Below are 23,679 nucleotides of genomic sequence, written 5' to 3'. Positions count from 1 at the left end.
CCTTAGTCTCTCTCATGAAGGGCAGAATTTCCTAGGAGAGGAAGGGAGGCACAGAAGTCTCCTCCTCCCCTTACTTTCCAGCTGTTTTGGAAAGGGGAGTGTCTAGCGGGGGTTGAAAGTATCCCGTTTATGGAACCCACTTCTCATTGATGACAAAAAAGTAACTTTCCTGGCAGATTTTTATCGGGTCATTGGGGTGGGGGGGAGCAGCACCCTCCCCAGATTTCTTGGTATCCATTATTCCTCCGGCACAGTTCCCCTTAGATACGCATTTTGACCTTCCGAGGCAAAATTACTTGCATAGCACAGGGGGCAAAGCGTATTTCATTCAGGGGTGGTGGTGGGGCACTTGGCATGTTTGCAGAGCCGAATCTCGGGCAGGGGGTAGCTTTCAGGGTTGGGGGAACGCGAGGGAATCTGCTTCCCACATTAAGGGAGCATATGCTTTGGGGATACACCCCATTCCCCCCGGAAGTGTGCGGCTGTGCTGCCATTTCGGAAGGGGGGAAAAACAAACACTGTACATAATCGATGTGCTTTTCATTTTCTTTGTGTGTGCCTGTTTTAAGAGGAGGGGCGGGGAGAGTTTAATATTTGTTGGCTTGGTTTTATTTTCAAGTGTTTTCTTGTGGGGGAGTTGCAGGGGGAACGAGGGGGGACCGAGAACCCGATGTGCATTGGGCTGAAGAGCAAGCAACTGCAGACCATCTTCTTGATTGTATATTAACACGATTTAATAAAATACCCTAGTTTGAATGTTTTATATATACATATACATATATATATATATCTCTACACTTCTTGTAAATAAGTGCTCTCTTAAGTGTGCAATAGGTGCATAAGGTTGAGAACAGGACCCCCACCCATCCATCCCTTCCTTGCTTTGCAACCTGGACTCGGAGCCGGAAGTGGTTTCTTCGGCACCAACCCAGCCTGGAGGGGGAAGAGCAGAGCAGATAGAAGAGCCGCCTCCGATTTCCGAAAGACCCACAGCGCTCCCCGTTGGAGGAAGTCTTGACTGTTGCTCTTTTAATTTATGCATCTTGTCTCTGTGTTGGAAGGAGGTCTGGAAACCAATTCCAAAGCTTAAAACACGATCGGAGCAGTGCGGTTTTTTTTGTTTTGTTTTGCTTTTTGAGGTTCTCTCTCTCTCTCTCTCTCTCTCTCTCTCTCTCTCTCTCTCTCTCTCCCCCCTGCCCTCTCTCCCTCCTTCCTTATTTTTGTATTGTATACTAATAAAGTGTTCTTGACTTGTTGTGGCCTCCATTTCTAGGAGAAAAGGGACCCAGCTCTCTGCCCTGTGGATTGGGCTCCTAGGCAGCTTGTGATACATTTTATTTTATTTTGGGGGGCAAATGGGGATTGTGCATCTTGACCATTCCTGGCCTGCAGATAATTCTGAAAGAAATCGAATGGGTGTTTTGTTTTTTTGTCAAATCTTTGTTTCCATTGTTGGGCAAAGCTCATTTTGCCTCTGTGTCCAACCCCTACCCCTTTTCCCTCTTGGTTATAAAATGTTAAAAGCTCTTTAAAAAAAAAAATCACTGTTTTGAGGCTAAGTATTCGGTAGATGGGTAGTTCTTAAAATAATTTTAAACATCTGTTTGGGGTAGAGGGCACGAGAACCCACATTTACCATCTTCAGAAGGTGTAGTCTTGCTGGAACAAACGAGCCTTCTAAAACGCAGCTAGGTCTGGCACTTCTGGCTTCCGACCTGAGCTGCAGTGACCTTTTGAAGGCTGCAGCACAAATTTGACTATATTTTCATAAAGGAATGTACTTACGGCATGGGAAGGGATCTGCGTGCCTCCAGTTGAGCTTAAAAGACACTGCTGCCTTACGATATGACCCACTACCCTAATGACAAGGAGAGCTTTATTTTCACTATTGTGGTACAAAAGAGAAGGTGGCCTTTAGAAAATGTGTTTGTGTGCGCCTGCTTGCACTCCCAATCACAGGCAGCAGCTCAGTGCACCAGTGCTTTACTGATACGTCGGGGACTCTCTAGCTGTGATTCCTGTATTTCAGGGGGTTGAACTAGATAACTCTTGAGGTCCCTTCCAAGGGAACTGTGTGCCTATTTGTGTGTGTGTGTGTGTGTGTGTGTGTGTGTGTGTGTGTGTGTGTGTTGGAGGGGGAGGTTTTAACAGCACTTCCCATTTAATCTACCGGATAAAGTCATTCTGAGCAGGTACTTCACTACTGTCACAGCACATGTAAAGTTTTTTAAAGGCCTGAAACGAGAGTTAAGAATTGTGGGTGCTGGATCTGCCCAAAGGGAGCCCGTGTGGTCCAAAATCCTGGTCTCATAGCCGCCAAGCGAATGCCTATTATAGGAAGTCCACATGTAGGGAGGTAGTTAAGGCAAATCGGAGCTAGTAGCCATGGATCGCTTTATCCTCCATGATTCATTAAAAGCATCACAATTGGTAAATTGTGTGTTGGGGGGAGGGTGTTTAGCTCATGCCACCACCCTGGCAAAGCCAAAATCTTTAAAAGCCCGCTGTTTGCCTCTATCTCAGTAGACTTGCTTAAACTGGTTTGCGCAGTGCCAGCTACTGCTAGACTCACTCCTAAACATCCAAACGCTGCCTCTTCGGAAGCAAACCTCCCGTCTTGCACTGGTTTGCAGAGGACTGTGGCCTTACGGGACCAGGGTCCTCGTTGCTCAAGTCTGCTGTGGTGGAATTCAAGCGGCAGCTCAAACATTAAGCCCCTCGGGTTGCAGAAGTTGGATCGCCTTTCTCACTGGGGTAGAGTGGGGACAGCAGTCAGTCAACCAGTTGAGCAGTGACAGGCTGGGGTTTTTTAAATCAGAGTATACTAGTTTCAGGGTGCAAAGCTTTCCCACCAAGCGCACCCACTCTTGTGATTGTTGGTGGTCAAAATACTATCAGGCCATATGCATCCAAGGGAAGAATACAGAAATTTCCATCATTGTGGAGGAGACTACCATTGCAAAAAAAAAAAAAAAAAAAAACCTTTCCAGGGGTGGGGGACAGCTAAGGAGCCTCTAGTAACTGGTTTTGCTTGGGTTTTTTGTTAACTGAACAGTATTTCTGCAGCCAGGAGTCACCCTTTTGTCAGTGGCTGCATCTAGGAAGTGTTTTCATGGGGTGGGGTGGGGCTGAGCTTTGCAGAGTGGAAGCCCACTGGCTCTACACCCTGTTGCATCCTGCTGGTCTTGTTTTTATGGGATCTTCCGCAAGTCCGTACCTAAGTATTTACAACCGTGCCAACTCTTGGGGCAGACATAACTAGGGTATGCCTAATAGCACCCCCAATTGAATGGGGGGACACCCATCTGTACTGTTTGTGCCCGTGAAATCAGAAGGCTGCATAGAAATCTGGCTTAGAAGTTTGTGTGGAGGGCTGTCGAGTAACAAGGACAACAGCAGACCCGCAGAAAGCCATAAATCCCCACTGGAAAAAGATAATTATGTGAGGGGAAAGTCTTGAAACGGCTGAGGCGGAGTTTCTTCACTGGACTGGCTCCCTGCTCCCTAGGGTTGAGCACTTCGGTCCATCTCAGTGACCCTAGAATGCTTTCTCACAGTTATCTGGGGCCTTCCTGATTGCCAAGTACAGTATGACTCCTCTGGTCTCAGGCCTGGTTCTTTAAACATGCAGAGGGAGATGTCTAGCCTTGCTGATCTCAAGAGGATGGCAAGTGGGGCCTTGCTTGCATCTCCATACCAAGAAAAGCACCTTGGGGAACTATTTCCACTCGAGACACCAAAGAGCCATCACAAAGCTTTCCAAACTTGCCTATAACTAGTTAAGGTTGGCCAGGTTCTTACCCTAATGTAATTATAAGCTCTTCGCTTTAGGAACTGTGCCACCTGTCTACATTGGTTGCCAACCAATCCAGTATTTAAAATCTGCTTTGTTACAGCTTAAAGCAGTTCACCATTCCTTTTTATTTTTCTTCCTAAGCAAGGGCTGTGTCACTGGGAGAGGACTCCCTTTGCGTGTGGAAGGTTCCCGGTTCATTCCTGGACCTCTCCCAAGTAAAGCTTGGGAATCCCCTTGCTTTAAAACACCCAGGAGCTGCTGCCAGTCAGTGTAGGCAGATCTGGGTTACGCGAACCAATGGCCTGGCTCTGTATAAGGCAGCTTCTTGTGCCCCTAAGAAATCTTACCCAAAAGAGCCATGAGCAGGGTCAAAATTCACCTGTAACCCACTGCACACTTACCTGGGGGTGAACCGCCTTGAACTTAATGGCTTCTGAGAAGATGTGCATAGGACTATTCACGCACAAGATTCAGCAACCTACTCTTAAAGATTTCCTCCGAAAGGCTGACAGGGAGCTGAAGAAGCCGTGGAACCTTGGGTTCCTGCTTTTAAGGTGCCACTGCTGTCTGCAGTATCGCTAAGTTCAAGTGCAAGTAGCAGCGCTGTTTTCGCCTAAAGTGGCGCTCAGTTGCACGCATGGCTGATGAAGCGCTGAAGTCCAAAACCAGCTTTAGAGCACCAGATTGGGGAAGCTTGAAACAGAGGGCCGTGCGCATTGGAGGCCTTGAGGCACAGGTGGTTCCCACAAGCAGAAGGGAAAAGGAGGAGGAGCTCTGTGTGGTCTTCAGGCCCGTTGAATGACTGGCTTCTGTTCCTTTGCCTGAATTGACTCTTGTTCTTGTGGGGTGACCTGATGGCCAGAAACACCCAATGGTTCGTAATTTGGCTCAAAAGACGGGGGCGCTTTTTAAACCAGCTAGAGCAACTTCGCAGGGTGAATATTTTGAAAGCTAGATGATCCTCTGGGTTTCTTGCAGCTCTACATTTCTATGATTCTAAGAACATATTTTTTCACAGGGAAAGCCCTGAGGGCAGAGAAGATTATAGCATGTATTTGCAGCATGCTAGGAAAAATACCCCCCAGGGAGGCAGGTGTTGTGCAATGGCAGCACAAACCTATGGCTCCAATTGGCTTGCTCCCTGTCACACAAGTGCGTCTTGCTGCTATTGGCTAAATTGTTTCTACTCAAGTCATTGGCTTGAGGTGCTCTGAATCCTAGGGCGATAGAAGGCCTGGTCCAATGAAGACCCTGGGGAGTAAGACGAAACCAAAGGCGGCATCTGTGCCAAAAGGGCTTGGACAGGAAGATCTAAGAATAAAGTTGCACAGACAAAAGCTTCACCTGATGCTGAAATAGCCAAATCTATTGGTGTGGAAATGTTGGCTGAGTGGAACCAGGCTTGAGTTGTGGTTGTGAGAGTGATGTTGCTGGGAGCATGGAGTACAAGTGTGACCTGTGTTCATGTGCTGAGCGTCTTTGCCGTAGGAGCACACGCCTGGGTGCTGGATATGCAGCAAAGCTGAATACTGGAAGGTTCAGGGCAGAGAAAATGAACTCCGTGCAGTGTTTAGTGAAACTATGGAACTTGTTCCCAGAGGAGGCAGTGATGGGTTACCAACCTAGATTAGAGGATTAGATAAATCAATGGGTGAGAGGACTTCTGATGGCTGCTAGCCGTGATGGCTATGTTCTGCCCTCCACAGTTGGAGGCAGCAATGGGTCTGAATCCCAGTTGCTGGAAACCACAAGAGCAGGCAGAGGGCTCTTGTGTTGAGATCCTTCTTGTGAGTTTCCCATTAAGGACATCTTGGCCACTGTGAGAACAGGATGCTGGGACTCAATGGCCTATTGACCTGATCCAGCAGGCTCTTCCTTCCTTCCTTACGTTCTGATGCCTACAGCACCCTTGCCTAGAAACTCTGGACTTCTCTCCTTTGGCAGGTGTGCTTAGTGCCCCTATAGAGAACCAGTCCCCGTTCCATGCACCGATCAGACCTGAGCTGGGGCTTCAAACCTTACAGTGGTCTATTAAATCTCTTCAAGCTGATATTGCAAATTATTTAGGGGCCCAATAGTACCAATCATCAACGTGTACAAACTGCCTTCTCTTTTTGAAGAGGCATAGCTCATGCAAATCCAGCACCTGTAGTATACATGATATGCACGTGTGTTGCCAGGGGATGGGGTGAGACTGCCCACTCCTCTCCCACCTGAATTGGGCACCGGCGTCATAAAAAATTCCTTGAAATGGCACCACATGAGCCTGGGCATAGAGCTCATGTGGGCACTCTCGGATTAGACCTCCTCAATTCTTGTTCTTTGTAAACCCGAATCAACTCCTTTTAAAGGCTTCCTACAAGACTGGGTTGCAATTTATTTCTTCTGTGTCCGTGCCTTGTTTTTAGGTTTTGGTTTTTACATTTATCATCTCTCTCTGCACATCTGATTATTTTGCCAAGGTAACAACCTGGTTATCTATTTTCCTAGCATGCTGTTTACTTAAGTAGTTAAGTTACTTTACCTCCAGAGTTAGGAGTGAGTTCTGCTGAGCTTATCTGTATTTACATATGGGGCCCGATCCACACAACTGCAGTCCTGTGCACATGCAACCAAGAGTAAGCCAAATTGGGATATGCAACCAAATAAATTTAGGTAGGACCAAGTTGTTTGTAATTCGCAAACACTTCCATCATCCTCAAAGCAAGCCTTAAAAGCTAGGCCATGCTTGAGAGGGGTGGTTTTTGTGTGAGTGAGGCAGTAATCCATGGAACAAGTCTTAAAAGGTAGGACACAGTTTGGGTTTTTCAGTTGTACGTGTAAAAAATAATAAGGCATTATTCGGATAGAACAGACACCAGTAGCAACTTCAGAGTAAAGAGCCCACTCTGCCATTACTCATAGGAAAAAAAAACTGGTATGAGCTGCTTGGATTTGCCGATTAAAAATATGAAAAACCAAGAGGGTGAAATATGGTCCTTTTCGGTGTTAGGAGGGAAAGGGGAGGGTTAGGGATTTGACATCAATTTCAGGTGTTGGGGTGGGGGGCCAAAATATATTGGGAGCTGTCTGGCTCTCATGAGCACTTGGCAGGGCCGGCCCGCCCTCAAGGGAAGATGAGGCGACCACTGCAGGTGGCCGGATTCACAGGGGCAGCAGATTGCCATGTAGATCTTTACATTTCAGGGAGGAGAGGAACACCATCTTGTGGTTCGTCTCGGGTGCCAAAATGTCTTGGGCCAGCCCTGGTACTTTTATACCACATTGATTCTAGTAGAAGGGATTCAAGGATATGCACTTAACTCTCCTACTGGGAAAAAAATTAGTGGAATTTAAGAGGCTGTCTTTGGCCAAATCCTGCCCATTCTACGAATTGCTCATTGAAAAGACTGGGATCCAATTCATATTTGGGTGATTACTTTCTAATGTGATTTTAATGCTTAAATACGCCTTTTCTGCCTTTTGTATGTGCACACTGATAATCTGGTTTATAGGATTTCATGGAGCTGCTAGGGGGATATGGGGTCATGACCTTTTTCCTGACAGGAACCCCTGGGCCCTTGAATCAGCAGCCTAACAGGCAAAGGGTTCGTATGTAGTGTTAGTCATACTCTTGAGTAAACCCACTGAAACAAATGGACATGATATAGGTCCATTGTTTTCAATGTGTCTACTCTGAGTAGAATTCAGTTGGGCACAATTCAAAGCTTGCCCCTTTCCCTATGATGGATAGGCAGTGTTAGAAGCTGCACCTGTTGAATTTCCACCTCCTACAGTATTTAAATGAGACAGAAACAAAATTACTTTATTTAGCACACCGATTATGCCACATATGTTTTAAATAAATAAAGGCATTTTTAAAAGACCTTTGAGTACTGTAGGGGACGTGGAAATCCAACCAATGCAGCTTTTTCTGAACTCTACCTATCAGGCTGAAAGCTGCATGCTTTATGCCTGTTAGGCAGAAATTGGGTATGTTTTGGTTTTAATTGCAACATGCAGTTCTCTTCAGTGTATGGCCACCAAATTCCTGTGCAGCTAGGCTGTGTTTTGCCTTAAGCGTTCCCTGCCAACGCTAGGGCCGCGCCTACTGGGTTGCCAACTTTCCAGCTGGCCGCTGCAGCTGTGCAGGTTGACAGACCTCGCTCAGCATGGTTAAAGCGTGCTTCTCACCCGCATGCCGTGAGGGGAGCCTTTCCCCCTTTGTACCCTACACAAAGGCCTGCATATCAGTTTCTGGTCAGCTGGCAACCTCGCGTGCAAGCCTGCGATGCAAGAAGCCCTCTTAATTTGCAAGAGAATCGGGGGCTGCAGAATTTCATTTGCTTGTCGCGTTGATCCGGGCGGGGGAGGAAAGGTGGGCGGAACTTCACATCCTCGAGTCCTTGTTTCAGGAGGGGAGGGGGAAGGAAACTCCTTCCAGGGGGAGGAAGCCTATTGGCCAGCTAGACTACCAATCCGCGTTCTCTTCCTCTTTGCAGAGGCGGCCAATCAGCACACGCAGAGTCCCACGCAGGCGGCTGCTGCTGCTGCTCCCGGTTCGCAGTTTGCAAGGTGGAGAGGGATGCTGGAGCTGCTTTTGCAGAGGGTGCAACCGGCCAGAGGGACCCCGGCAGTTTCCCACGTGGGAACTGAGGACTTGACACGGGTCTCCTAAAAGATGAAGGTCCTTTGGCCTTGGAGGAAGATCTGGGCTGGGAAGAGCCATCTCTGCAGGCTGTACAGGGTCTGTTGCTAGCCTTCTAATTTAAATGTATTTATTTTTCGAATCCCTCCTTTTCCCAGTCTCCAATCCTATTTTTCTTGCTGCCCCATAACTTCTAAAGCTGCAGCCTCTCGTCTTGAGAGCTCCTGTGCTGCTGCTGTTGCTTTTCTGTCCAGCAGGCAGGCTTTCAACGACTGAGGCCTTCCATCCGCCCCAGGAGTAGAGCCAGATTTTTGCCTGTTGTAGCAGGTCCTTCAAAGCACCAGCACTTTCAGATTTATGTGAATGACCAAGGCGAGACCGTCTGGCCTGAACTTGGCCGTTCCTTAACGTTGCTTTCAGGACAGTGCTGCGTAGAGAAAACACGTCGCAAAGCGATACAACATAATGGAGCATCTCTGAACATGCACAGAGTGCATCTGTGGCATTTCCCCCACACCGCTGAGAATGAAGAAGCATGGTTGCCGGGCAATCCCTGGTGTCCAGCGTCGCTCCAGATAAAACAGTACTTTCTTCCCTTCACAACCTTCGGAGCTCATCATCCAGTCTCCCCACCCCAAACCTTAGAGGTTATTGCTTTATGATGGTGCTCCCATACATTTGCAACTCACCCAATTGGGGCTTGCTAAATGAAATGACTAGGTGCCAAATGCACTCCTGTAGCATCGCTGTACAAGTTGTGCATCCTTTGGGGGCAAGCTCCCATCAGTAGGTGCTCTTTATTTTTCCTCTATCTTGGGAGCATCTGATGTTTGCCCTCAGTGTCTGACTGAGCGCTGAATTGCCGTTCTGGGTGCGCCACGTGAAACCTGTTCTTGGAGAGACAGGGCAGGGGTCTGTATATCAGTTTCTCTTTGGGTTGGCAGTTGTCACACTGACACTCCTAAAAGGTATAAAAGGGAGCCTGCTGCCTCCAGGTTTATCTGCTACCGGTTTTGGGGAGAAAACTGCTCCAAGGCAGTTGCTTACCCCTTTCTATCGTTCTCGGGAAACGGTACCATTTCCCCACAAACCATGTAACTCTTCTTCACTTTCCCCTCAACAGAACTATGTTGGCTGTAGTACCTGGAGTGGTTTTTTCCCCAGTCCTGTAACAAATATGTAAGGGACGCGGGTGGCGCTGTGGGTAAAACCTCAGCGCCTAGGACTTGCCGATCGCATGGTCGGCGGTTCGAATCCCCGCGGCGGGGTGCGCTCCCGTCGTTCAGTCCCAGCGCCTGCCAACCTAGCAGTTCGGAAGCACCTCCGGGTGCAAGTAGATAAATAGGGACTGCTTACCAGCGGGAAGGTAAACGGCGTTCCGTGTGCTGCGCTGGCTCGCCAGATGCAGCTTGTCACGCTGGCCACGTGACCCGGAGGTGTCTGCGGACAGCGCTGGCTCCCGGCCTATAGAGTGAGATGAGCGCACAACCCTAGAGTCTGGCAAGACTGGCCCGTACGGGCAGGGGTACCTTTACCTTTAACAAATATGAACATTGATAGATTTCCTGGCCATCTGTTTTAATGGGGGTCTTGTCAGTCATTCTGCATTTTGAAAGTGGCTGTTTCCCTAAGGTAAGGCCAGAATTCACGGCGATTGACTCTGTCCTATGTCTTCTCCTGTAGGCAGGTGCTCTTCCTTCCCACATCTCTGAGCGCCTGGCGTTTTATGAGAAGCTAAAAGCTGCTGCGGCTGAACGATGCGCTGAGCGAAACCACAGATACAGCCGGCCGATCCGGATTTCCCTACCAGGTGGCAGTGAAATAAATGGGGAGGCCTGGATGACCACGCCGTATCAAGTGGCGCTGCAGATCAGGTGCGTGTGTTAGATGTTCGCTATGTGCTGTCTTCAAATGTGCTTCCTCTTGATCACTTTTTTTTAAAAAAAGGCAAACTGTTTTGGGCAAAGGGTTGGCAGCTCTTGAGATATGAACAGAGATGTGCGACTCAAAAATTTGAGATCCTGTCCTTCACTTGTAAAAACATATCCCTAGGAGATGAGCAATATTGGAAGTTTTTTGAGATGCCCCTGAGTTGATGGGGTTCAGCACCTTTGGTCTTCCTAAGGCTTAGCAAGCTCTTCTTTAACTCACAATCTGAAACATTGTGATTCACTGGAAGGGCCGTAGCTCAGGGATAGAGCATCTGCTTTGCAAGCAGACAGGCAAGGCTGGGAAAAGAGCCCCCCTGTGGGATTCTAGAGAACCTCTGCCAGTCAGTGTGAGCAGTACTGAACTAGGTGGACAGATAGTCCAGCTCGCTACAAGGTAGTTTCCAGCTTCTGCCTTTTGGGGCCAATCGTCATACCTTAAAAATAATAATATGTTTCTGCACCACTTAGAGATTCTTAATACCAAGCAGCACAGAAGTACCTAAAATAAATAAAAATAAATATCTGGTCCGTTTCTCCTCGTGGTTGCGAGGCAGTTGGCAGTCAGATGTGTCCTAACCTCCCACTGCTCTTGCAGCCGGAGTCTGGCCCAGGGTGCCGTGGTGGCACGGGTGAATGGGAGCCTACATGACCTGGATCGCCCGCTGGAGGGCGACGCCAGCTTGGAGTTTGTGGATTTCAAATCTCGGGATGGGCAGGCGGTGAGTACCCAGAGGAGTTTCGCTTGTGCGGAAGAGAGGGAAGGAAGCTGCTAAATCTTGACTGGAGTTTAGCAAGCAAGCACGGAAAAGGGTCTCACTCCCCTTCCAGATACCAGAACTTCTGGGGGCTGAAATCAAGGTTCGGCACTGCCAGGCACCCTGATTCCTCATTGGCTGTGCCCACCAGGTACTCCACAGGGAACTGGCATGTGGCCCAAGCAGCAGGATTGAACCCTCTGCTCATCAGCTGATAAGCACAGTGTTCATATAAATTCTGTAAATTTATATTAATACTGTTTTTAAAAAGAAATAAAAAATATCTACCCCACTCCAGAAGAGAAGCAGGGAATCCTTTCCTGCGAGGAAGGCGCTGGTGAAACAGACCTCTCCCCTCCCACTGTGATTGGTTAACTTTTAACAGATGGATGGCCCTGCCCACCTGTCAGCATTTCTTTGCGGGGGGGGGGGGAGAAGAGAAAGAGCTGCCCTCCCTGGCCAAGAAATGGGTTCCTCAGACCCTGCACTATAGGAAGAGCAGCTTTTAAAAGGAGCTCGTTGGTGGGTAATAGGCGTGTGAACAGCTATGAGCTAAATGGGGCTGGTCGCCTGCATCAAACCTTAGCTTGTGAGCCTCAGGGGCTTGTAGAGACAGGCTGCCTGGCAGCTTGAACCCCAGCTGTGTCTCATTGCCAGTGTTCTAGGAGAGGATGCTTTCAGGAGGAATGTCCCAGTGGGCGGCCTTCTCCGTCAGGGTGGTGTGGTCATTCTTGCCAGGAAAGTCCAGTCTGGTAACGTTGCTCTGTAGATGAAGGCAGAAATACCTCCCCTCCAGCCCTCCTTCCTCAGGCTCCTGGGAGAGTCATCCTTTCGGAATTATATTGGGCTTCTTCCTAGCTCCTTGCATGATGGCTGGAAGATTTGGGACAGAGAAGATGATAACAACAACAATTATTATTATTATTATTATTAATTATTTATACCCCGCCCATCTGGCTGGGCTTCCCCAGCCACTCTGAGCGGTTTCCAACAGAATATTAAAATACAATAACCTATTAAACATTAAAAGCTTCCCTAAAGAGGGCTGCCTTCAGATGTCTTCTAAAAGTCTGGTAGCTGTTTTTCTCTTTGACATCTGATGGGAGGGTGTTCTACAGGGCAGGTGCCACTACCAAGGAGGCCCTCTGCCTGGTTCCCTGTTACTTGGCTTCTCGCAGTGAGGGAACCGCCAGAAGGCCCTCAGCGCTGGACCTCAGTGTCTGGGTAGAATGACGGGGGTGGAGACGCTCCTTCAGGTATACTGGACCGAGGCTGTTTAGGTCTTTAAAGGTCAGCACCAACACTTTGAATTGTGCTCGGAAATGTACTGGGAGCCAATGTAGGTCTTTCAAGACCGGTGTTATGTGGTCTCAGTGGCCGCTCCCAGTCCCCAGTCTAGCTGCCACATTCTGGATTAGTTGTAGTTTCTGGGTCACCTTCAAAGGTAGTCCCATGTAGAGCGCATTGCAGTAGTCCAAGCGGGAGATAACCAGAGCATGCACCACTCTGGTGAGACAGTCTGCGGGCAGGTAGGGTCTCCGCCTGCGGACCAGATGGAGCAGATAAACAGCTGCCCTGGACACAGAATTGACCTGCGCCTCCATGGACAGCTGTGAGTCCAGAAGAGGAAGGACTTCCTCACACAGAGCACAGATAAACTCTGGGATTTGTTCCCATGAGACATAATGATGGCCAACAACTTAGATTTGAAAGAGGGTCAGGCTGATTCAGGGAAGAGGCAGAGGAGACTGTCAGTGACTAGCAGCATCTAGGCCTGTTCTTCCTCTACCGTCAGAGACAGTAAATGCCTCTGAACAATACCAGTTGCTGAGACTCACAAGTGGTGAGAGGGTTGCTGTTGCACTCAGGTCCTGTTTGCAAGCTTGCCATTGGGGCATCTGGTTGGCCACTGCGAGGACAGGATCCTGGGCTAGCTTGGCCACCCCCCCCCCCCCCGCCAGCAAGGACTTGTTTATGGAGCAGACATTTTAGAATTAGAATTCTGTAACAGTTTCACTTTCGAAGCTTTAAGAAAAACGCCATTTTGTTTAATTTAAAAGCTGTCTGACAAAAGAGCACCCCGGCCTGTTCTTCCATTTTCTGTCCAGCTGTTAAGGTACCTTTAGCACCAGACAGAGCTTATTTGCCTAAACTGCTGATTCCTTTTCAGGCTTGTAGATTGTCTAGTAGCACTTTTCAAGAAGATTGTTTTTCTAAGCTGCATCATATGCATTCAACCAAGTCCACGCCTGCAGACAGACAACATTTCTTAACGGCCTGATCTAGCAGCCAGCCTCTTTTGATGTTCTTATAATAATATTCTCCCTTGGTTTGTTTTGACCATTGTCCTCAGCTCGCCTCTGCAAATGGGCAGGGGGGCAGTGCTGCTGCCTTGGGAAGGAGCCCAGAGTTCCAGCGTACCTAACTCGACCTCTCCCCAAATTTCTCTTTGCCAGCTTTTCTGGCACTCCAGTGCCCACGTTCTAGGAGGTGCCGCCGAGCAGTTCTACGGTGCCTACCTGTGCCACGGACCCAGCACTGAAAATGGCTTCTTCTACGACATGTATTTGGATGAGGAAAGGTAAGTTGGAAGGGCGATTTTGGGGAGTGTAGTTGAAAAGATGCGGCAGAAAAGGAAGAGGGGGTAGGAGAGGAAAACAGCAGATGCAGTCTGTAGTTCTTCAGGTTACGGAGTTCTTGTAACAACTGGCTGGAATGTAAAGAGAGTTGGAAGTTAAAAGTCCCTGGTCTCTCAGCTGAGCTGCTGGAGAGGCCCTTCCTCCCCTCTCTCAAGTGAAAGGGACACATGGCTCAGTAGTAGAGTCCTTGCTTGGCATGCAGAAGGGCCGGAGTGGTTTCTCCAGGTAGGGCAGGGAATTTCCTGTGCCTGAAACCCTGGAGAGACACTGCCAATCGCTGTAGACCATACACCCCCAAACTTGGTCCTCCAGCTGTTTTGGGACTACAACTCCCATCATCCCTAGCTAACAGGACCAGTGGTCAGGGATGATGGGAATTGTAGTCCCAAAAACATCTGGAGAGCCGAGTTTGGGGGTGCCTGCTGTAGACAATAATGGATCAAGGGTCTGATGTGGTATAAGGCAGTTCCTTCTGTTCCTAATTAAATTAAGCCTTGCTTTCAGAACCATAAAGGCTGCAGACTTTGATTTATTTTTAAGGAACAGCTGTAGCTCAATGGCAGAGCTCCTGCCTTGCATGCAAAATGCCCCAGATCCAATCCCTAGTGGCGTATCCATGTAGGAAGGGAACGTTCCCTGCCTGAAACCCCCAGAGAACTGCTCCAAGTCAGTTATTATAACCCTGTTATAAGAAAAGGTTGCAAGTGGACATCTATCCTTTCTAAAGAGAGCCAGTGTGGTGTAGTGGTTAGGAGCGGTAGTCTCGTAATCTGGGGAACCGGGTTCGAGTCTCCGCTCCTCCACATGCAGCTGCTGGGTGACCTTGGGCCAGTCACACTTCTTTGAAGTCTCTCAGCCCCACTCACCTCACAGAGTGTTTGTTGTGGGGGAGGAAGGAAAAGGAGAATGTTAGCCGCTTTGAGACTCCTGAAGGGGAGTGAAAGACGGGATATCAAATCCAAACTCTTCTAAAGGTTGTGTGTGTTTTGTGGTTGCGGTGTTTCGTTGCATCCCACATGCTTCTCTTTGGGGGGTGGGGTGGAAGGGAGCGAATATATAAAATAAGAAAATGATTTCTCCTGCCAAAGGGCTGACCTGGGGTGCAATGGAACAGAGTACGCTCCATGGGGAAAATAGGCAAAAGTCAGCCTAACCCAGCGCTAGATGCAACAATGGCCTGTCTTGGTATAAACCACCTTCCTGGGTCCCCATTTAAATCATCCATTTAATCAGAAACATGAGGACTGGAATCTTAATTTTATTGCTTACAGCCAGGGCTGTAGCTCAGTGGGAGATTACGCACTGTGCATACAGAAGGCTCCAGGCTCAGTCTCTGATTAAGCTGGAAAGGACTCCCTGCCTGAAGCACTGGAGAACAAACACATAAAACGTAACTGGCTGTGCATTCCCATAAACAATTATCTTCTGTATTTTTATCACAGTATGAAATACTTCTCTTGCACATTATCAACACAAAACCACCATCTCATAAGTTCCATTATCTTGATATACTACATACGAACACGTACAGCTGATGAAGCCCAGGACGGCGAAACAAGGCATTATTCCGGAAATCCTTGTCAAGATTCTGTGGAACTGTAGTAAGCTCCCATTTGGATTTTATGAACATACAAAGACATACGTGGAACAGAAACTAGCAGATATTTAGATTCTATGAATGAACTGATCTGTTGGGACTTCTGCTTACATTGTTGTACTTTATGTGTTGATAATGTGCAAGAGAAGTATAAAAATACAGGAGAAAATTGTTTATGTGAATGCACAGCCGATTATGTTTTGTGCGCTTGTTCAATGTATTTTACGTAATGCTAGGTTTGATGTTGTTTTGCAATGAAGCACCGGAGATACATTGCTGCCAGTCACTGTCAACAGCATTGTGCTAGATCATGGGTCGGCAAACTAAGGGCCGTGGGCCGGATCGGGCCCAATTGGCTTCTAGATCTGGCCTGCGGACAGTCCGGGAATCGCCGTGTGGATCACCAGCGCACATGTTCTTTCCCTCTCCCTCTCTCACGGCGGCGCTTTTCTCCTCAGAGACAGAGCAATCTTGTCCCACACTGGCGCCGTCGATGCTGGGAGTTGGCTTGCCTGCCTGCCCGCCTCAGCAGGGTGGCGCTGTGAAGGGGGCGTGTGACGGCAGCGGCCGCTGCGTTTTCCTCCTGCTCCTCCTCCCTCTCCCTCAGTCCGCCCTCCCTTCCTCCCTTCTTTCTCTGCGCCCCTTTTCCACACCGCTTCCTCACACGCTTTCTTCGTTGCCGCCTGCTTCCCTCCCTCCTTCATTCCTCCCATGGCGTTCAGGTGGGTTGTTGCGGTGGCCACAGCCGCCACTTGCAAGTTGGTGGGCAGCTCTGTCTTCTTCTCTGCGGTGCCTCTCAGGAAGCAGCAGCAGCAGCAGCAGGTGGGTAAAAGCTCTGGCGACGCCCCAGTTCTCCTACCTCTGCCCGCGGTTCCTCCGTCGGGGCTGCTGCTTCTGTCTTCACTGGCCGACTCAGCCTCCTACCCCACCATGGCGCCTGGCTGGCTGGAGAAGCCCAACTGCGGCTATTGGGACGACAGCTGGGACTAGTAAAGCGAAGCATCTTCAGGCCTCTTTGCGGACGGGCGAAAATCGTTCATTTTTCCCCCCTTCAAAATATAGTCCGCCCCCCCACAAGGTCTGAGGGACAGTGGATGGGCCCCCTGCTGAAAAAGTTTGCTGACCCCCCCCCCCCGGACTAGATGCACCCTAATGATCTTACTCGGTATATGGCAGCTTCACATGTTCCTCTTAATGTGTTCATTGCTTTTCAGATTTTGTTGTTGAAAAAAAAGAGGCAGGATAGGCATATGGTGCATGAGATATTGAATGTGAAAAGAATCTCCTTCTGAAAGTGGTCTGTGTGCATGCGCGTGCACGCACACACTTTTTGCCTTGCACAAATGAATTGGCCTGTAGGACTTCCTCAATCCCGTGGGTGGGTGTGTTACACCTCTGCTGTCCACTAGGTGTCGCCACTGGTCAAGCAATGACTTTTCTGTACTGAGAAATTTTGCTAGTCTTGAAACTTCTTTCCAAATCCTCCTGATGATTTAATCTCCGAATCGTCATAAAGTTTGACTTAGGCAGAAGACTTGCAAGGGTTGCTGGTTGAAGGGTTGCTGAAAACGGCAAACAGGATAACAAAGCCTTAATCTCCAAAGTTTCTAAGATCAAACAAGCAGGGAAGTAAATAAACTTGATTAGGAGCAGTTCACAACATATGCAGGGACAAAGGCTGTCTGGTCCACAGAACTGGCTGCTCCAAATCAAGGGTTTATCTTTCTGTCTGTTGGTTAGGTATCAAAACTTTGAAGATCAGGGGTTTTATGACCCTCTGTCATTTTGGGTCTGCCTGGGCTGCCTATAATTGTTTGACATTATCTGTTGATGTCTCCATGTGTCCTATAAAGAGCTTCTCATTTCTTTCTTCTTCACAGGACTGTGTCCAGTAAAGACCTGCCAGTCCTGGAGGAAATCTGCAAGGGGATAATCGCCAAGAACCATCCCTTTGAACGGCTGGAAGTCTCTCGAGAGGATCTGGTGGAGCTCTTTAAGGTGCAAACGCCAAAGAATGTCAGAAGCGCCCTCCGTCATTTTGTAGAAAGATGGAATAAAAAGAAGCTTAGAATTAATTAGTTAAATGCCGGGGCCTCTGCCTTGCCAGTGACGTAACTGGATTTTGCACCTGAAACCAAGATGAGTGAGGATGGCAAGAGTGTCCAGGAAGGCAACATCTTCTGGACAAGTACTATGTTAGAGGAGCACAAGAAGGACAAGAAAATTAGTTTAATGCTTAGGTAAAATGTGACATATTTGTCCCCTGAGCTGAGGCCTTGCTTGTCCAGAAGTTAATTGTATTGCTAGTCCATTTCCAGTTTGAGATCTGGTGCTCCCTGGTGTTCATGGATTGGAACTCATGTTGTCATCCTTGACCACTGACTAGGGTGGAATCTTGCGGCAACATCTGGGCTGCCACAGATGTTCCACACCTTAGTTTCAAGGTGCTGTGGGGCATTCTTCCCTTTGCTTTCCTACCCTACTGGAATTTCCACTCCTGAAAACGTTGTGGCTGTGAAAATTACTAAAATGGCTCGCAACAGGTTCTTCAAGCTTTTTCTTCTGTTTTTGTTTTGATGGCCTGGTTTCTGAAACAGGTGCAAAGTTGTCTACAGTTCCTAGAAGTTGACTGCAGTTTGTGGCATCTGCTGCCACAGGATGCGCCAGTGAACCAGAGGCTTTAGTGTAGCTTTTAAGAGGGCATTAAACCAGTTTCTGAAGAGCTGCTTGTCAGTGGCTATTAGTCAACTGAACCTCCATGTTCAGAGGCTGTCTATCCCAGTTGTTGGAGACATAAACATCTGCCTTCCACCCTCTCTTTTGGGGCCTCCCAGAATAATTTGTTTGGGCTTTTGTGGGGAAACAGAACGATGGCCTAGTTCAGCCTTCCCTGGGTTCATACCCTACAGATATTTTGGACTTCAGCTCCCATCATCCTTAGCCAACACTGCTGTGCTAGTATGTGATTGGGGAGAGCTGTAGTCCAAAAGATCTGGAAGGCACCAGAAGGCATGGGGAACGGCTGGGCTTGGTGGCCGATTTTTAGAAAAAGTGCAGGGTTCCTCTTGCATATTCCACTTGGACATGGGAACATAGGTGCAAACTCACAGTCAGGCATAGCCTTCGAAATACACAGCTCCATTTGACTGGTCTATCCAGAGTGTTGCATTTGCAAAGTTTTCCGTGCTTGCCAGGATAAGAGGGGTCGTATCCAATGCAGTGGGACGCGGGTGACGCTGTGGGTTAAACCACAGAGCCTAGGACTTGCTGATCAGAAGGTTGGCGGTTTGAATCCCCGCGACGGGGTGAGCTCCCGTTGTTCGGTCCCTGCTCCTGCCAACCTAGCAGTTCGAAAACACGTCAAAGAGCAAGTAGATAAATAGGTACCGCTCCAGTGGGAAGGTAAACGGCGTTTCCGTGCGCTGCTCTGGTTCGCCAGAAGCGGCTTAGTCGTGCTGGCCACATGACCCGGAAGCTGTATCCCGGCTCCCTCGGCCAATAAAGCGAGATGAGCACCGCAACCCCAGAGTCGGACACGAATGGACCTAATGGTCAGGGGTCCTTTTACCTTTACTTTATCCAATGCAGTGCTAAGTTAAAGTCACTTAGCCGTATACATGACATGTTTTGCACAAGAGAACATGTAAGTAGGTTGCTGGTCACTTGTGTTGACCGATAGATTGTGCAATCTGTTGCGCAACGAGTTTCCACTGGCACAGCTCGTTGTGCTGAATTGCCCTTGCACCAGCAGAGAGAGAATACAACCCACAGCCTCCAGGTCTAATGGCAGGATACCATTCATGCAACAGTAGAGAGAGCCTTGAAGGACAGCCTTCACTTATGTATTTTCAACGAACCTGCCCAGGTCTAAGTATCTGCAATTAACGTCCAACTAGGCTGTTGAACGCAAGGAACAGGGCCTTTTCAGTGATGGCCTCACATTTCTGAGGCTTCCTCCCAAAGGAGAGGAGTTGCTCCCTCACATGTTTTGCTTTTAAGCAGGCTTGTTCTTTCGACCCGCTTCTTATTGAAATGATGAGCTGTGTTTTGAATATTGTTTTTTCTCTCACTGTTTTGGAACTAATAATGGCTTTTTAGTACAGTGGTGCCTCAGGTTAAGTACTTAATTCGTTCCGGAGGTCTGTACTTAACCTGAAACTGTTCTTAACCTGAAGCACCACTTTAGCTAATGGGGCCTCCTGCTGCTGCAGCGCCGCCGGAGCCCGATTTCTGTACTCATCCTGAAGCAAAGTTCTTAACCTGAAGCACTATTTCTGGGTTAGCGGAGTCTGTAACTTGAGGTACCACTGTAGTGTGGGTTGTTTCAAACAGCTAGTAAGATTTCAGTTCTCATGGTTCTGATTAATAGGCCAGTTTAAATAGGACTAGAGGAAGCTGCCATTTAATGAGTCAGACTGATGATCCAACAGAGGTTCTTCCAGGGGTTTCAGGCAGGGGATATTCCCAGCCTTACCTGGAGATGCTGGAGATTGAACCGGGAGACTTCTGCATGCAGGCCAGCAGCTTTGGGTTGAGCATTCAGACTAATTTTCTTCTTTTGGAAAGTGTTCAGGGAAGTGGGATTTTGGGTGATGCGGTTGCAGGATGGATAGAACACCAGAGGAGCTGGCAGGATCAGGCCAATGGCCCACGTAGTCCAGCACCCTGTTTCTCACAGCGAAGTATTGCAAAACTTCCTTGACGATTGTTGGCTCTTTTTTTGCCCTTCCAGCACAACAAGTTCAAACTTCAGATTATCGACGAAAAGGTGAAATCTCCGACTGCCACCGTGTACAGGTGAGAGAAACCCTTGACTCTGGACATCCACGGCTGACCTGCGGTTGTTGCCTCCTTTTGAGACGCGGGTGGCACTGTGGTCTAAACCACTGGGCCTCTTGGGCTTGCTGATGAGAAGGTGGGCAGTTCAAATCCCCGCAACGGGGTGAGCTCCCGCTGCTCTGTCCCAGCTCCTGCCAACCTAGCAGTTCGAAAGCACACCAGTGCAAGTAGATAAATAGGTACCGCTCCGGTGGGAAGGTAAATGGCGTTTCTGTGCACTCTGGTTTCCATCATGGAGTTCTGCTGCCAAAAGCAGTTTAGTCCTGCTGGCCACACGACCCGGAAAGCTGTCTGCGGACAAACGCTGGCTTCCTCAGCCTGAAGCGAGATGAGCGCCGCAACCCTATAGTCTCCTTTGAAAGGATTTAACTGTCCAGGGGTCCTTTACCTTTACCTTACCCGCCTTTTGAGAAAACAGGAGTGCCTCCTGATCTTTAGTGCAAATCTGAGCTTATTCCTGGCGATGCAGATGAGCAGGTCAGTTTATTTCCATCCCATATCTTATTTCTTACATGTTGTAAGAACCTAGGAAGAGCCTTAGGGCTGGATCAAGTCAATGGCTCAGCATCCTGTCCTCACAGTGATCAACTAAATTCCCCAATGGGCTCCTCTTATTGTAGCAAAACCCTTTAGGGGCATCGGTGTAAGCAATATTGCCACCTACCCCTTTAACAGACCTGTTGCTATCGCCACAGCGTCAGTGCTCCTGTTATTTTAATTTAGTTTCATTTAGTTATAGTTCTTAAAGAGCTATTTATATTTTGAAAAACAAAAGCCTCAAGGCATCTTAAAGCAGGTTAAATTACACAAAATATATGAACTGGTCCTTGACCATAATAAAAAATTATTATTACACAAGATATAAGCAATTTCATAAGTCTTCTTCTTTGGCGATCCCTTGTAGCCGAGTACGATTGTCTTCCATGAACACGGTCTTAGCCGTGTGTCCGTAGGTAACTGTGGAGGCCAATTCTGGATCCACACGTCCTTCCGCAGTGGGGACATTGGTTTCCAGGCAGGAGTTGATCACGGTGAGGGTTTGCCAAGAGTGCCTTCCTCTTAGCACGCTTCTCCCTTGCATCCTGAGTTCAAGCGTCTTCAAAACCCATGACAGGTTTGTTAAAGGCTGTTCTCCATTTGGAGCATAAGTACGCCACCTAAGGAGTCAAAGCATCAGGAACAATCAAGGCCCGATACTCACCATCTCTCCTCTTTCCTGTCTGCAGGTGTGGGCCCTTCATCGACCTCTGCCGGGGGCCACACGTCCGGCATACGGGGGAGATCCGTGCACTGAAGCTCCTGAAGGTGGTTGCTAACGTCCCATGTGCAGGCATCCGGCAGTAGGGTGGGGGGCCTTTTGGGGTGGGGGGCTGAAGAGCCTAGTGCAAATGCTGCGAATCAATAAAATAAGGATAGGCATATTAATGAAGTATAGCCGTTGTGTGAACATTTTAATGTTTCATATAATCCCCCCCTTTGTATTTATGTTTTTAAGTCACTTGGAGGCTTGTTAGGTAGCAAGTGACCATTAAGTCTAAATAGCAATAATAATAATAATAATAATAATACAGTGGTACCTCTGGTTGCGAACAGGATCCGTTCCGGAGGCCCGTTCACAACATGAAAGCGCAACCCGCAGCGGCGCGTCTGCGCACGTGCGGGTTGCGATTCGCCGCTCCTGCGCATGCTTGTGACGTCATTTTGCGCTTCTGCGCATGTGCGAGCGGCGAAACCTGGAAGTAACCCTTTCCGGTACTTCTGGGTCGCAACCTGAAAGAACGTAACGTGAAGCAAACGTAACATGAGGTATCACTGTAATAATAATGATGATGATGATGATGATGATGATGATGATGATGATGATAATAATAATATCCCAGATGGTAGAAATGCCAAAGTTGCGCTAATGTAACAGCTTAAGCAGAGGCTGCTGAATCGAGCCAAGGGCCCACCTAGTCCAGCATCCTGTTCTCACAGGGGCAAGACAGATGCCCTCAAGGGAAACCAGCAAGCAGGGTTTGAACACAAGAACCACTTTCCCCACTCGCAATTCCCACCAACTGGTATTCAGAAGCATTGCTGCCTCTAGCAGTGGAGGCAGAGCATAGCCATCCATGAATTTGCCTCAAATCCTCTTTGGAAGCCATCTTACGTTGGCCGCCATCGCTGCCTCCCCCGGAAGCCAGTTCCATAGTTTCACTGCTTTCTTTTCCCCTGTCCTGAACCTTCATACATTCAGAAACCCTTCTTTCTGGACCAGGCAATACTGCATGCTTATGTATTTTTTTTTTGTCATTCCTCTTGGCTTGGCAGAACGCCGCCTCCTACTGGCACGGAGACCCTTCGAAGGAGTCCCTGCAGCGGGTCTACGGCATCTCCTTCCCCAGCCCCAAGCAGCTCGCGGAATGGGAACGTGCTCAAGAGGAGGCTGCCCAGCGGGATCATCGGCGGATAGGCAAGGTGGAATTAAGACCTGTCGGGTTTGGTATAACCTCCGGAAGGAAATGCTTCCCTCCCTCTCTCCCCATGCCCCAAGGGCGGGGGAGGGGTTTTTTTAGCACAGGGGGTCACATTCCTTTACGAACAAGCACCTGTAAAATACCGTATTTTTTGCTTTATAAGACGTACCAGACCACAAGAAAAAATATATTCTGAATCTCAGAAGCCAGAACAGCAAGAGGCATCGCTGCGCAGTGAAAGCAGCAATCCCTCTTGCTGTTCTGCCTTCTGAGATAGCTGCGCAGGCTGCATTCGCCCCATAAGACGCACACACATTTCCCCTTACTTTTTAGGAGGGAAAAAGTGAGTCTTATAGAGCAAAAAATACGGTATATATTGATGCACTGACACCCTGCCTTCCTGCTGAGTAGCTCAAGGTGGTTGTACGTGGTTCTCCCCCATTTTTATCCTCTCAGCACTCCTGCAAGCCATAGAGCAGGCATAGGCAAACTCGGCCCTCCAGATGTTTTGGGACTACAATTCCCACCATCCCTGACCACTGGTCCTGTTAGCTAGGGATGATGGGAGTTGTAGTCCCAAAAACCATCTGGAGGGCCGAGTTTGCCTATGCCTGCCATAGAGACAGTGACTGGGCCCAAGGTCTCCTTGTGAAGATTTGAACCCTGGTCTCTCGGATCCTAGTCCCCCATTCTAAACTATTACGCCGCACAGACTGACTTTGTTCCTCTACAGGATCAAGAGCTTTTCTTCTTCCATGAACTGAGCCCAGGAAGCTGCTTCTTCCTCCCCAAAGGAGCGCACATTTACACAACTCTCATGGACTTCATTAAGGTGTGCTCTGCTTCCTAATCCATCGCTTCTCAAATGCTCCAGATCGGAGTGTTTGCCTGTGCGTGACTTATGTGCAAAGGTCAGAGCTGGTCTCTGATGCCACACACTGTTTGAGGCGGACGATCTAAGTTCATCCTTCCCTGGCTAAGTATCAGAAACAGTCCATAAGAATGACAATTCAAGTTGACTTTAAACCCAGTGTTC

At 48.6% G+C, this 23,679-nt stretch overlaps 1 protein-coding gene across 3 annotated transcripts in view; it reads left to right on the top strand.

Moving 5' to 3' along the window:
* The first annotated feature begins 5,422 nt into the window (after positions 1 to 5,422).
* Positions 5,423 to 23,679, top strand: part of TARS2 (threonyl-tRNA synthetase 2, mitochondrial) — a 30,273-nt gene continuing 12,016 nt past the window's right edge. The window contains exons 1-9 of one of the 3 annotated variants that reach the window (XR_014542645.1): positions 5,423 to 8,522; positions 10,107 to 10,297; positions 10,950 to 11,073; positions 13,566 to 13,690; positions 17,226 to 17,343; positions 20,078 to 20,142; positions 21,411 to 21,489; positions 22,498 to 22,644; positions 23,377 to 23,475. Coding sequence is in view for 2 of the 3 variants with exons in the window: in XM_083591130.1 (XP_083447256.1) it covers positions 8,457 to 8,522; positions 10,107 to 10,297; positions 10,950 to 11,073; positions 13,566 to 13,690; positions 17,226 to 17,343; positions 20,078 to 20,142; positions 21,411 to 21,489; positions 22,498 to 22,644; positions 23,377 to 23,475 (1,014 nt within the window). In the remaining variant the exon portion in view is untranslated. The remainder of the gene's footprint in view (positions 8,523 to 10,106; positions 10,298 to 10,949; positions 11,074 to 13,565; positions 13,691 to 17,225; positions 17,344 to 20,077; positions 20,143 to 21,410; positions 21,490 to 22,497; positions 22,645 to 23,376; positions 23,476 to 23,679) is intronic. The other 2 variants (XM_083591130.1, XM_083591129.1) reach the window with 2 other exon arrangements.

This window comes from Podarcis filfolensis (genome assembly GCF_964270895.1).
Source record: "Podarcis filfolensis genome assembly, chromosome: 16".
Classification (NCBI taxonomy): domain Eukaryota; kingdom Metazoa; phylum Chordata; class Lepidosauria; order Squamata; family Lacertidae; genus Podarcis; species Podarcis filfolensis.
The sequence above is the reverse complement of the archived record's forward strand: the minus strand, read 5'-3'. Positions and strand labels throughout refer to the sequence as shown.